Source organism: Atta cephalotes (assembly GCF_000143395.1).
Source record: "Atta cephalotes unplaced genomic scaffold scaffold00032, whole genome shotgun sequence".
Taxonomy (NCBI): Eukaryota; Metazoa; Arthropoda; class Insecta; order Hymenoptera; family Formicidae; genus Atta; species Atta cephalotes.
The window spans coordinates 1,065,716-1,080,350 of NW_012130096.1; the positions used below are offsets into that span (position 1 = coordinate 1,065,716).

The window sequence follows — 14,635 nt, forward strand, 5'->3', positions numbered from 1 at the left end:
ATTGAATCGACCATTACAAAATAAACGTCAACCCAATCTCTTCTCAGAAATAAATCAAGGACAAATTATTTTCTTTCAAAGATATTTCATGGTCATCTTTTAAAATTCTATTGAAAATATTCAGACTGCAATATTACTTAGAAAATAAGATATTAACAAAATTAAGGAAAAATAAGTAATAAAAGAATCACGATTCCATTTTCAAATAAAAGAGAGATTTTTAATTGAAGCGAGTCTTGGTGTTCAATAATATTTATATGCTACATAATTTACAAGTACATTTTTTGCATAGTTTATAGAATTAAAGAATGTATTTTTCAAAATAGAATTCTTATATTTTAAAATAAGATTTTTCTTCTTTCTGCTTGATTTATTATTATTCACCTAATTTTCATTTAAAATTGTTTCCATTTTCTAAATAAAAAAATTTCTGTAACTCAAACGTGTGTATTTTGCAATGGTTAATTCATTAATTTACCGTACCTTTTTGATGAAATCGCGAGAGCTGTATAAACTGATGACCATTTTGTCGTCCAAAAAATCGGAGACCTTCGATGATCATAAGGTACAAATAACGAGGATCAAGTGACTAGAAACATTTCCCTTAGACACTAAATAACATTCTAGATGAGAAATGTTCTCACAACCGTGCGATGTGTCCGATCCTCCGCTTATATTCATAAAACGAAATCAAATTCGCTATCTACTCGAACGTCGTCCCATTTTTCGATGTTCGCGGATCTTCTGGTGTCCAAACCTTCGCGTACATCGTGCCGTTCGGCGAGATATCCGATTTTCTTGACCACGAGAGCGAGTGCGAGATGAATGGATTCCCACCGCTACCTGAAAGTTGTAATTCGAAAGTTGTAATTCGAAAATTAACAAAATTTGGAGAAAATAAAGTAATAAAAGAATCACGATTCCATTTTCAAATAAAAGAGAGATTTTTAATTGAAGCGAGTCTTGGTGTTCAATAATATTATACAAGTACATTTTTTGCATAGTTTATAGAATTAAAGAATGTATTTTTCAAAATAGAATTCTTATATTTTAAAATAAGATTCTTCTTTTTTCTACTTGATTTATTATTATTTTCATTTAAAATTGTTTCCATTTTCTAAATAAAAAAACGCGAAATCGGTAAACTAAGGTCGACACAAGGATTTTTTCTTAATTCGTAGAAATATGTTAAATTATTGTTTTCATACATACTCTCTAAATTTTTTTGGAGTGAAGTCTTACTCTAAAAAGTGAAAATTGAGTCTTAGAAAAAAGTTTTCTCAATTTTCAATCTTTAAGCATTAAATTTCGCAATATATATTGTTAGGCTTAAAGATTAAGATCAGTATTCATAGTTGGTTCTTATTTTAAAATCGTTTTAAGTAATATCTTAAGATGATAATGCGGCTCTCTGATTGGTTCATAACACTTCAAGATTGAACTTAAGCTTTGAATATAAGAACTGATAGATCTTGAATATAAGACTATGAATACTAAAAGTTACCAAGAAATTTATGAATGAATTTCATTGAAAAATCTTTTAATAAACTTTAATCCTTAGATAACCATATATTATGAAAATGAAAACCTAAAAGTGAGATTTCACTCTGTAGAGTAAGATTTACTCTAAAAATTTTAGAGAATAGTAAAAAACAATTTCTATTCCTTTTAAAATATTATGTCAAATGTTTAACACATTCAAATGTTAATTTAATGTAATATGTTATTTGAATAATTTAAATATTTTGTATTGAATTGATATTCGATATTTCTTAATATCAAAATAACTAAATTGATAAAAGAACAAATAATATAAAAATAATATATTTTGAAATATAAATTTTAAGATAAATGAATAAAATAAAATATATGTTAATTTAATCAGAAGTGTTAATTTCATCAAAAAATTTGTTTCCACAAATTGTGTATAAATTGTATTAGTGTTACATTTTTTGTGTTAACTTTCTGACATAATTTTTTTTGTTATTTGTTATTTTCTAATAAATTCATCTTATATTAAATTAATGCAAAAATTTAAGTGGATCATATAGAATACATAAAATGTATTAAATTTAATACAAATTTTGCACTGTGTACAATAAATTGTCTCACAATTGTTTTTGTAATTTAAAAATATCGAAAATTAAATAGCTTGCGCGAAAGCGGCATGTAAATAAACAGAACGATTACGTGCGATTCCCAAAATTTTGATAATCTCTCAATTATCTCCAGATAGTAAATTCACCTCGAAACACCATATATCTGACGGACACCTGTCCTGGAATAAAGGGTAGATGGGTAATTATGATAAATCGTTCTATGATTTCGCACGGGGTGGAAACAGGTCGGTCCGATATTAATACATTGTGCACATAATATCGAAATAACGTGGAATATAACAGTATACAATTCTGCATTATCAAAACTGAATATCGCGGCAGTATAATGAAAATCGAATCATGGATTCAGCAAAATTTTAGCAAGATCTGATGTTGTAAATATAAACGTATCACGTTTCACATTGAAACCGTATTAATACGCTATTGTGAACTTCAAATATAACATGCATCATGTAAAATGCAAGCAGTTTTTGATGTTGGAATTTTATTTCAATTAATATACAACTCGATTTTTCTTTCATCGACTCGTTGGAAATATATTTCAGAAAAGCTAACAACGTTTCAGCTTTTATTTATAACATTTTAATTTTGAATAACTTTATTTCTGATTTATTAACATATATTTAATGCTAAAAATTGAGAAATATAAAAAAAATGAATTTACTAATTTTTTTGTGAAAAGCTTGATGTCAATTTCATTAATCTTTTCATAAACTTCTATAAGTTGATAAGAGTAGCTTAAAGATACACAAGTTGATAAGTAGAATACCCATAATATCATAAAAAAATTATTAATTTTATAGTTATGTTTTTTTATATTATAGTATATTATGTACAAGTTAAATTTATATTAATTAGATACTTTTATGAAATAGATTCTATTTAATAAAGGAATATAGAAATAATGAACTTTAAGATTTGATGGATATCTGGACAATACTTTTTATTTTCCATTTCTAGATAAATTTGAAAAATTTGTGTTAATTTTAACATATTTTACGTATCCCAAGTAGTCCAATAAAATTTTTGTGTTAATTTAATATAAGATAGATGTAAACAGATATTATGTATAAAAATTAAACACAAAAAAATGTAACATTGATACAATTTGTAAGCAAATTGTAGAAGCATATTTTTTCAATACAATTAACATTTATAATATATTAAATTAATATATTTTATTCATTTATATTAGAATTTATATTTTGAAATTTCATTTCAATTTTTCATTATTTTTGTTATCTGCTCAATTACTCGTAGGTTATATTATTCTCACACTAAGAAATCAATTGAATATCAATTTAACAAGAAATATTTAAATAACAATCGTACTGTTAAATTAACATTCGAATATATTAAAAATTTAACACAAAATTTTAATAAGGACTAAAATCGTTTCCAACACAAATATAAAATGTTTCTTATTATATAGAATGTTGTGGCCATACATGCTTATCCACTTAAAGATTAATAATTTAATAAATGAAATGTTTCATAAATAAAGTTTGAATAAAAATTTTCTTCCTTTTAGCATCGAATATATGTAGAAGTATTAATAAATTAATTATCGCGTTGCATTAATCGAGAACTGTCCATAGATATATATATAATTAAAATTGGCCTCACCACGGACTATGACTTTCTTAGATTCATCTCGACTGGAACACCTCGAGAGACCGCTATTGCCCGTCAAAGGGTCGTTACCCTTGTCCGCCCTAACGAGCTCGTTGAGGAAGTTTATGTAACCGATTGCTAACTTCAGCGTATCGACCTTTGACAGTCTCTTCTCGTACGGCAAGGTCGGTATATGAGCCCTCAAGCCCTCGAAGGCATCGTTTATGTTCTGCATTCGTCTTCGTTCTCTCATATTCGCCGCCTGCCGTTGCTGAACCTGGACTTGTCTCGGACATTTTCCCGATGGTCCGCCGCGCCGGTTACTCCGACTTCGTCTACGGACAAAAGTGACAAACCGGTTGCTGTATGAATTTATAAAACGATCAGAAATTTTTTATTTCATTCATAATTTGATATTAAAATACTTTAACATTTACTCATTTATGAAATATCAACTTTGAATATTTTGATACTTGAAATCATTTTTTTAGAAAATTAATAACAAATCTTATTGAATTTTAAGTCAAAGGACTTCTAATTATATAAAAAATAGACCTTAGTGAATTAATATTTTCACATATAATTTAGCTTATAATGCAATAAAAATAAAAGATGTCATAGACATAAGGCTTAATAATAAATACTTTTTTAGTTATAATGCATCAAAAGTACTGTGAATACATATTTTACACAATTCAAAAATTATTCGTTGTTGAACTTTGTTCTACAACAGTTTTTGTTTATTATAAATAAGTTAGTTATAAGCTACACACACATACACATACACATTATATGTGAAAACTAACTTATTTTACCCAATTTTCCGTAATAATCAGTACGAAATCCTTTAAAGATTTAGCAATTTCAAGATTCAAAGAAGAAAGAACAGCTTTAAATTTTTTATAAGATCGAAAAAGAAAAAGGAATCTGAGAATCTAAAAGGGTGCCTTCCATTTAATCACAAAAAGTCGACATAAATATCATTCTATCTTTCTTTGCACGAGTAACAAAAACATAACGATACTTTTGTCGATTTGTGTCACTGAATGAAAGGCACCTGAAGTGAAGCAAACACATTTTCTGCATGGTACTGTGACTCGATATTTGAATTGGAAAACAAGGGGAAATCAGAAGAAAGCAAGCACTTTTGAAGTACTCACTCTCTCGCGTGATTCTCCTGATCGCTGCTGTAAACGCTCTCGTCACTGCTGTTCTCGTCGTAGAGATAGTGCTCGCTACCGCTGGTGCTACCGGTGCTACCGGATGGATGATGGGACGACGGGATCTGCGACGGGATCACCGCCGGAAGCGTCGCCGTTGTAGGTACCCCGCAATGCGGCGGCAATGCCGGGATTGCTGGATTACCCAGGAAGCTGTGCGCTTCATACATATACTGCCGGTTCATCATATCTCGTTCGAGATTGTCAATCGAATACATGATGACGGTGTTTAATGTCCAATTCGCCAATAATCAGATTTAATAATTAAGCGTCTCACAAATATTAATTATAATATACTTTCCTTAATTTAGCCCCTTAATTTAGGTCTCTTATCGGATCTGAAGATCGCTCACTAATTAACGAAAAATACGACTAGATTGTATGACTAGACGTAGAACGACGAGACCGTCGTGTAACTCACGCCATTTAATTCTTCGCTCTAGACACTTTGAATGATAATCGTATTTAATTATTGGACGAGTTTAGCAACTAAATTTCAAATCCTCGTGTCGAACGATTTCATAGTTTGCCGGAATTTCTGATCGTACCTGCGCACCCTCGAACACGTCTCGAGGATTGAAAGATACGATCGACACGTGCCAGCCAGGCGCGTGCAGGATAATATTTCTAAACAGCGGCACGTGTCTTGGCGAACTCCGGGCACGTGTCGAGATTTGTCCAAACACTTGTTAACACTTGGTACTCACGCCTCGAGATGCTTCAGTTCGTGTCCGAAAATCAAGCTACTTACGACATTACGATTTACTACTTACGAACATCATCCCGATGATCTCTTATATTCGCGATGCATGTCTGTGAGAATAACATCTTATTATATATGTTTTTATCCTTTCTTGACTATAAAACCTTCTTATATTTCACGCGGGATTTTAATTCGCTTTCTTGCAGTTGCAAAAGAATGATTGATAGAAATCGGAACATTAATTATGTTGGGATTTAATTAGTTACGTTGATTTACAATCTTCTCCGTCATTCCGTGTTGTTGCTGACGTTACACTGCTGATGGTTTTATTATATTTAACGCATAGTTTCGTTTATTGTCCCCGTTGCGAGAAATTTTCAAAAAGCTTTTATCGGAAAATATTGTAATTATACATGAACTCTTTTGCTTTATATATTTCTTCGTTGTTTATTAATTAAAAATGGCATTCTAAATTACAGTCTTTTCGCAACCATTAATGGTTTTTTCAGTGAAGACATACATCTGATTTTAAATATTACGATTATATTTGGTCATCTTCTTATCATACAGGTTTTATTTTTTTCTGAAATATTTTTAATACGTCATCCTTCAGATTGCACTTTTCGCAATTGCATTGATGTTTCAATTGTCTTCCCTCAGATTTATTTATTTATTATGCTTTATTTATTATGCTTGTCCATGATCATTCACGTCTAATTCTTCCAAAAAAATACAGAGATCACTAAGAAAATTCTCACAAGTCTTAAATCCTAAAGAAAGTTCCCTAATTGCACTTTGCAATTACATTAATGCCTCAAATATTTGCGGATTGCTGTCATCGTCTTTGAATTTCTATAAAAAAACGCAACGCTAATGTAATTTAAGATATTTTTCTCTCAAATCTCCCTTTCAATTTCCTTGTTGTTATTTAGTTTCGCATTCCCACTGACAACTTAGGCATTTCCTCATAAATTTACTCGTCACAAAAAACATCGCTCGTTCCACGATTTTCCGCAGATTTTCACCACCGCGTGACTTCGGGAATATCCCTTAATTATGCTCTTCCAGATGTTTGCCAATTTCGCGCCCGAAAACTGGAATCTTCCGCAGTTTCCTGTCGACCTGCAGACCCTACCGTGCTACCGATCGTTCAGGTGGTCTCTCGCTGGACTAAAATCGAAAAGCGATGAGTAGCAAAGCGGAAGCCATGCCAGGGTTGAAAGCCCAGCTACGACCCCATTCGTCGAGCGCGCGGCTGGCAGAGCCTGCCTACCCCTTGGTTGCTGGGGTAGCGGTGCCGCCTCTTCATCGATCTGATAAGGAACTGCCGTTGTTCTCGTTCCTAGGAACAGCGTCCCGGAACGCTGCCGGGAGAACTGCAACCGATCGGAACGTATATACTTTCTTGAACATAATAAGCTAATTATAAAGAAGTTCGCGCGAAAATATTTAAAAATGGATTGAATTTGAAGGGACGAACTGGAATTTTAGTGAAATCGGATTGAAAGCAGTTAAATTATAGTGGTTTGTTTTATTTATACCGAGGAAATGTTCATCTGAAATTGTGTAAGATTAAATATACTTCATTAAACTGCCGAAATATACATTTAATTGAGTTATTAAAATATTTAGATTAAAATAAGCGTATGCAATAATTAGATTCTTCAATTAAGATATGCGAAATCGAGATTAATTGAAGGATTTTTGAAAACGTAACAATGATAATTTCTCTGTACATAGATAATATATTATTCATATAAATATTTATTATGATTGCAAAATCAGTTATAAATAATGTACACTGAAAAATATCTGGTTGAAAAATATCTGGTTGGACGAACCAGAAGATTTTAATTATGTTAATTAGAATTTTGATTATCTTAACTATAATTTTAATAGATTTGGACAGAAAATTCTAATTCATTCATTTTCAATCAAAATTCCAATCCAACTAGATATTTTTGTTAGTAATACAAAGCATTAGTTAGTAATACAAATTTTTTTTTCTGGTTTGTCTCTCTATAATTAACACAGAAAGCGTCACCTAATTATACAAAATATATATAAGATCCAGGTTATTGGACTTTAAATTATACATATATATTTTGTAAGTAAATTTACCAATCCTTTTACTTAAACATTAGAATATTCTTTTAAATATTTTATTCTAGCTTGTTAGAGGTGCTAGTAGAATGTTTCATTCCAAAGTTGTTAACGACTATCTATCGAAACTATTATATAAAAACCGCTGCCCTTACGTTTCGACATCTTCGCGAAAGTTTTCATCGTTAGATATTCGTTAGATATTCGTTATTTGCGAACTTGGCTAACTATAGGTTTTGTTCGTCGAACTTACAGAATTTTCAAGTATCTACTGTAGCGACTTCATGAATTCGTAATTATCCGACGGACGAGAACGAAAGTCCATCGCAGTGAAGAAAGCCAGTTATAAACTAGCGAGCAAGAGAAACTTATGATATCAAAAAAATAGTCAATGTATTAGTTACGCTGCTTTCACACTTGTATGTCTATTATCTATACATACTCATATTTAATTTATAGGGTAAAGCGAGATAATTTGGATAGGTTAACAAAAATTTTCAAATTGTATGAAAGATTGAGAACGCATAGTGTATTCAATTAAATATACAAAATATCAAGTGCAATATAATTATATGTTTTGTATGTTTGATTGAATACATTGTACGGCCTCAATCTTTCATACAATAAATTTGAAAACTTCTGTTATCATATTCAAATTATCTCACTTTATCTTATAAAACGATAATAGATAATACATATTATATACAGATAAATAAATAGGAAGAATATGTTATAATGTAAGTAATATGCAAATAAATATAAAAATATATACAGGATGCGTCACCAAAATCCGGACAAATTTCAATTTAAATTTCCAGCTATTGTACCTCCGTCAGAGGTCGTTGTTGGCATCCGAGAAAGTCTGATGAATGCTTTTAGTAAACAGTCATTACTTCAAAATGACAGCGATGTTGAAACGAAGTGCGGCTGCGGAGTATAATCGAAGAGCCGCGATTATCCAAGACCTTTACGCTGGATACTCAGCAACGGAAATAATTCAGTTTTTTGGATACCCGAGATCAACCGTTTATGACATTGTGGCAAAATATATAGCTTCAGAACAGTCTAACGAAGGTTCCAGTATGCCAGCGAGGAAGAGTCACTCGAAAAAAATGCACCGCAGTCGAAAGGGCTCAAGCGCTGATTTCGGATGACCCAGGGTAATCATTGCAAAAATTAGAATTATCGATAGTTGGTGTAAGCGTACCAACAATGCGTCGAATTGACCTTCGATACAAATCCTACACACTAAAGATACGACAAATGCTCTCTGAGACTGACAAGACAAAGCGAGTTGCTTGCTGCAATCTGCTATTGTTGTTATATGTCCTTGTTGTTATATGTCGGAAAAACGAAGCGTCGGGACATATCAGATTCTTTTCTGAAAAAATTTTTACTGTTGATATTAAAATCAATCGGATTACTGACTCGCTCACGATGTCGAGGATGTTCCAGACATTGGATGTTATCACAATGAAATTTCTGGCCAATGTTCACGTCCTAGATATTGTGTCCAGTGAGGGTGATGTCATGCCATCGTAGTTCTTCAAAAAAGGGAAAAGTGTCACAAAAGAAGTGTATGTACACGTTCTGATGAGTGTAGCTGTGGATGGAAACTGTAGGGTCCGGAAAGCCATATGTTTTTCAGCAGGACGGTGCACACGAACCATTTGATTCAAAACTGGCTCTCAAATAACGTCAATATGTTTTGATCCAAGGAATTCTGATCTCTTAACAACCCAGATTTGAATCTCTTGGACTACTACGTATGAAGAATAGTTGAAAGAATCACCAACAAGTCCCAGCATCCCAATGTCATTAGGCAACCTCTATTAAGGCAGCATTCGCCGACATGAACAGCGCTATGTTACACACATGTAGTTACACACATTATAATATATTATTATAATTATGTACAAAGCAATTGCGATATATGCAAAATATTTGTTTTATTTTCACGCAATTCTTTACTTTCTCTTCCACTCTCTCATTAATTCGCTCTTTGCACTCAAGTTGCTCTCTCTCTCTCTCTCTCTCTCTCTCTCTCTCTCTCTCTCGAAATTATTGCAACAACAAAAAACACATTGTCGAATCACAGGTAAGCTCATAATAGAAAAGAAATTGGTCGCACGTGCAAGTCACGTGCGGCCGCAATGTCGCGACAAAGGGTTGCGTTCCAGGTTAACCACTTCGGCGACATTTGGCCCTGTCGAGCAACCTGTAATTATGCGTACCATAACAAGTACGATCTGATTTCTCTAACACATTATTAAGCGTCAGATAATAATTTAATAATGCATAACTGCGGCTCGCAATATGTTTGCCGGATGCACGCTCCATTTTCTAACTCGGCAATATTTACTGTAATTTTATATAAAAGACATGTGTAGGGAAAAAGGAAGTGTCACCTGTTTTGAATTGAATGTATTTTTATCGTAACATGAAAATCATCTCAAGAATCATATAGAATTCATATCGATTGTAACAGAAGGTGTACAAAGAGAGGAAAGTTACTTTTACAAATAAAATAAAACTCCAGCAATTGTTTATATTATGGAAGAGCTTCATGAAATTTAATTTAAATGAATATTATAAATGAAATATAAATTGTTATATCTTTCAATGAAAATGATTTAATATCTTTGACACGACAAAAATATCGATTTGTATTTTTTCCTGCAATAATTGTGATATGAAAATTATTTTTTTAGCGACAATAATAACTATTTATTTGTATTATTTAGAATTATTATTAGAATTACTCTCTTATTACAATATTTAATATAATACTTATATTACAATACTTAATATATAATATTTAATACATACTATAATGATTACTTTTTATATCGTATATCGAATAATCGTATTAAATTATAAATTATAATTTTCTGTTTCATATATTTTATAGGATTTAAAACAGTATTTTGATATTCAATAACACAAATTCACAGAAGAGGTTCTTTTTTTGATAATGCCGACAGCTAATAAACTAAGCCCTGTTACAAATATCCTTACATTTCCAAATGATTTCGGATCTCATCTATAACACACCGGTAATTAGCAGTTCCGAAATAACGAAGTGAGGGTACGTCGAACCCGAATGAGTTATAGGTCCATCTGTGATGCTTCTCTAGAAAGAATCGGGAAAACGGTGTTACCAGTTCCCACGATTATAATTAATATCCCCATTCGTTAATAATTGCATCTCGTGTTAATGTTTTTCGCGTGTGATATCACGCAAAATAAAATAATTAATAATTAAAATAATTAATATATTTAAGCTGATGTTTTACATTAGTTGACGTATATACAAATAACTCTTCTAAAAAAAAAATTTTATTTAAATTTTATTTTAACTATAATAATTTGAAAAATAATTAATTTAAATATAAATACAAAAATATGAAATTAAAAATTAGCTAAAAAAGTTTGTCATCAATATTTTAGTAATTATAAAAAATTTGCGTATTATAGTATTATAAAATATTATTTTTAATTAATTATCGTATTTAATTTGTTGCTTTAGAACTCATTTTATAATTCATGTCAGATTATTGGATAAAATCTTAATTATAATTTTTATGCTATATATGTATTTACATGTATTTTATAATTCAATTATTTCTTGTACACAATATATAACATTATAAATGGAATCGAATTTTGAATTACAACTAATGGCTTAAAAAAAACAAAGAATTATTTCTTTCTTTTTCCTTTGCTAATCACATATACTTCGATCGAATGTAGCCGCAGCTTGTTCCGATATAATCCGAAATGAAAATACTGCATCGGGACGGCTCCATTGTCCGGTAGAATTTTTGATCCTCGAGATCGAGAGATAACTAAAGGGGATTTAAATGGCAAAGCTCGCATGGCCACGTGTATGCGCTTAATCGCGATTCCAGTGATGACGAGACTCGCGCAATCTCGCTTCGCATCGACAATTGAATAAATATTATCCCTACGTCGAAAAGATTTGTCGTCACCGTTTGCAATATAAAAAAAACTTATAATGCTATAAAACTAAAATGTATTAAAACTTTTGTCGCATTTCTTTGGTATATATATATATATATATAAACCGAATTAACAATTAACTCATTTATGTTTTTAAATCATTTAAAATTTATCTTTCTCAGAAAAAAATTTTAAAGAAGAGAATTAAAATACTTTCAAGATATATGCTTCAAAGTTTTTGTATATCAAATTGTATTGTAGTGGTTGCTGTAATAAAAAATTTCATACAAACTACTTAAGTGATAAAAAACGAAATTACTGAAATTTTTAACATAATTTTTATTGTTGTATTTGAAATTAATATATTTATATTATAATTTACAATACACTTTTACATGATTTTGTGAAGACATTTTCAATAATTTCTGAGATATATTTAAAACACAGATTTTCAGAGCAATAAGAGGCTCCGAATCAGCTACTCCATGAATAAAGCGATTTTTCACGGTGCATCCTGGCAAGAGGAGGCCACGACTAACACCTGGTACAGGGAGTAACCCATCGAAACGCACCATAAGTGTCTATTAATTTATCCACTCCCAACGGGAGTGTGAAATCGATTTGTGTTCATGAATTGCATATGGGATACGCGGTAAGACATACATTTTAAATGATTTTCCGCCCGATCATTAATCTTATCGACCAGAAAAATTATATTTTATATCGTATATATTATGAATAAAAGATTAAATTATTACATTATGTAAACTTTACAATATTTATAAGGTTTTTTTTTGAAAATAAAATAACATTACATTTTTATATATTTATTGTAGCATTTATTTAAAATAAAATTCTAAAATGCCGCAGCTTCAAAATTTGTGAAAGTGAAAAATTTTTTATTTTCTCCTCATCATTGAAAAAAAATTGAATTAAAAAAATACTTGTTTGATACAAGAATCATTAATTTGATTTAACTATTATTTTTTGAATAAATATTTATTTACTAGAAGTAATCATGTTTAGTTAGTACTATTATTATTAAAGAAATATATCAAGATTTAATAAATTTTTTGCTGAGACTAAATTATAAATATTGAGTAAATAGAGAGGAAATAGAAATGGAAAAATTTCTCCGGGTTTTATCATTATTATATATAATATTTTCAGCAATATCTTGAGTATATATTTTTGGACCGATTATTTTTTCTAGGAGATGAGTCGTGGAAAATAGCGACAATTACGAATGCTGGAGGTCTCACTAATTTTCCTTGACAAGCCGTAATAACAAATGGATTGTACTTGCCGAAGATACGCACCCGCTGCGGGAGGGATGTACCCCAGGAAAAACTGGGGAAGGCGGTGCATTGGAGCGTGGAGTGTTTTTGGGGTCGCGTGCCCCCTTTGCGCGGGGGTCGCGTATGAGGACACCGCAGGGGGTAACATCTAGCCCCGGGTACACCGGAAACGGTTAGGCGGCACCGGATACAGGAGGCGCACTATTAGACAGGTGGCTGAGACTCCGCGGAACACGAGAACTTGATGACTAGGACACAAGCTCAGCCTTCAATGAAAACAGAGTGTAGTAAATACAATGTAAATACAATGTTACAAATAAAAGACAATAATTTTACAATAATATTGCGTATTTGTATTATAAATTTATTATATGTATTAAATTTACTATATTATATGTATATAATATATATGTGTATATTAACATTATTTAATAAATTTATTTAATATTATTTTACAAAATTATATGCTTTTATAAAAGTGTATGCAACGTATATATTATTATATAATTAAAATATACCTATTATTTTTATGAGACGTCGTATACAACAATTTATATTTCCAATTATTTAATTAATAAAGTTTACTTTAAATAATCCACACTTCAAGATTTCAAGAAACAGAATTTTAATTGTAACGTATAATTTTATATTTTATATATGTTGCATTATGTTATCTTTTATATATATATATATTTTATATATATATATTTTATATATAATTTTGATTCTTTTAATTCTTTTCGCGACACATCGAATTATAAATAAGATCCCAAATTCTAAGAAATTATAGATCATTTAAAGTGAATTTAACAGATGTATACATAAAGATGAAAATATGATTTAAAATGTTAGGTCATATGCAATAAGAAAGAAATGATTTTTTTGTCAGTGATATATCTCTTGATGAAGATAGCGAACATTCTGTTCATATAATATCTACAGATCATTGCCCAGATATCTTCATCGCTATATTTATCAAATATCCCCGAGACTATATTTAATGGACCATTCATTAAATGCTATTCAAAGCATATGACAAAAATGCAATACGCATTCATTTATTAACGACAATGATTTTCTCGAGTTTTATGCTTAACTGGCAAGAAATGAACGTACATGACATTTTGTTTGGGATATTTTTCTTTAGGGATATTATATAGTTCACAAATTATAACATGCATCGAAATGTAACATCAAATTAGTAAATTGCTAAGCAATTTAATTTGCAATATTACTCAATTTATTTGCTGCAAGACCGAAGAATAAATTTGACGCACAATTTAAATGACTAATATCTAACAAGGAGAGACTATGTTCTTCACTGATTTTGATCAAAATTGCAGCGATGTTAGAGTTACTAAAACACCTGTAAAGTCCTGATAAAAAATTTTTCATGAATATGCATAAATATGTATAAACACACATAAATATTCATAAACATGTATAATTATATATGAAATATGTCCATACATTCATACATTCTTTTTCTTTTATAAAATTATTTTTTAATGTAATAGAAATAATAATAGTAATATGAAAACATATAAAATAATTAAAGGGATAATTTTCGCATTGTTTGTTTTAGAAAAAACAAGTTTGGAAAAATGTAAAAAA

The 14,635-nt window shown here is 30.3% G+C and overlaps 1 protein-coding gene across 1 annotated transcript; it reads right to left on the reverse strand.

Moving 5' to 3' along the window:
- Positions 1-703: 703 nt before the first annotated feature.
- LOC105621080 (pancreas transcription factor 1 subunit alpha) lies at positions 704-5,172 on the reverse strand. Its single transcript, XM_012202550.1, has 3 exons — positions 4,895-5,172; positions 3,747-4,069; positions 704-843 (listed from the first exon to the last, which is right to left on the reverse strand). The coding sequence occupies exons 1-3, from the start codon at positions 5,170-5,172 to the stop codon at positions 704-706; spliced, it is 741 nt and encodes a 246-aa protein (XP_012057940.1).
- Positions 5,173-14,635: the final 9,463 nt, after the last annotated feature.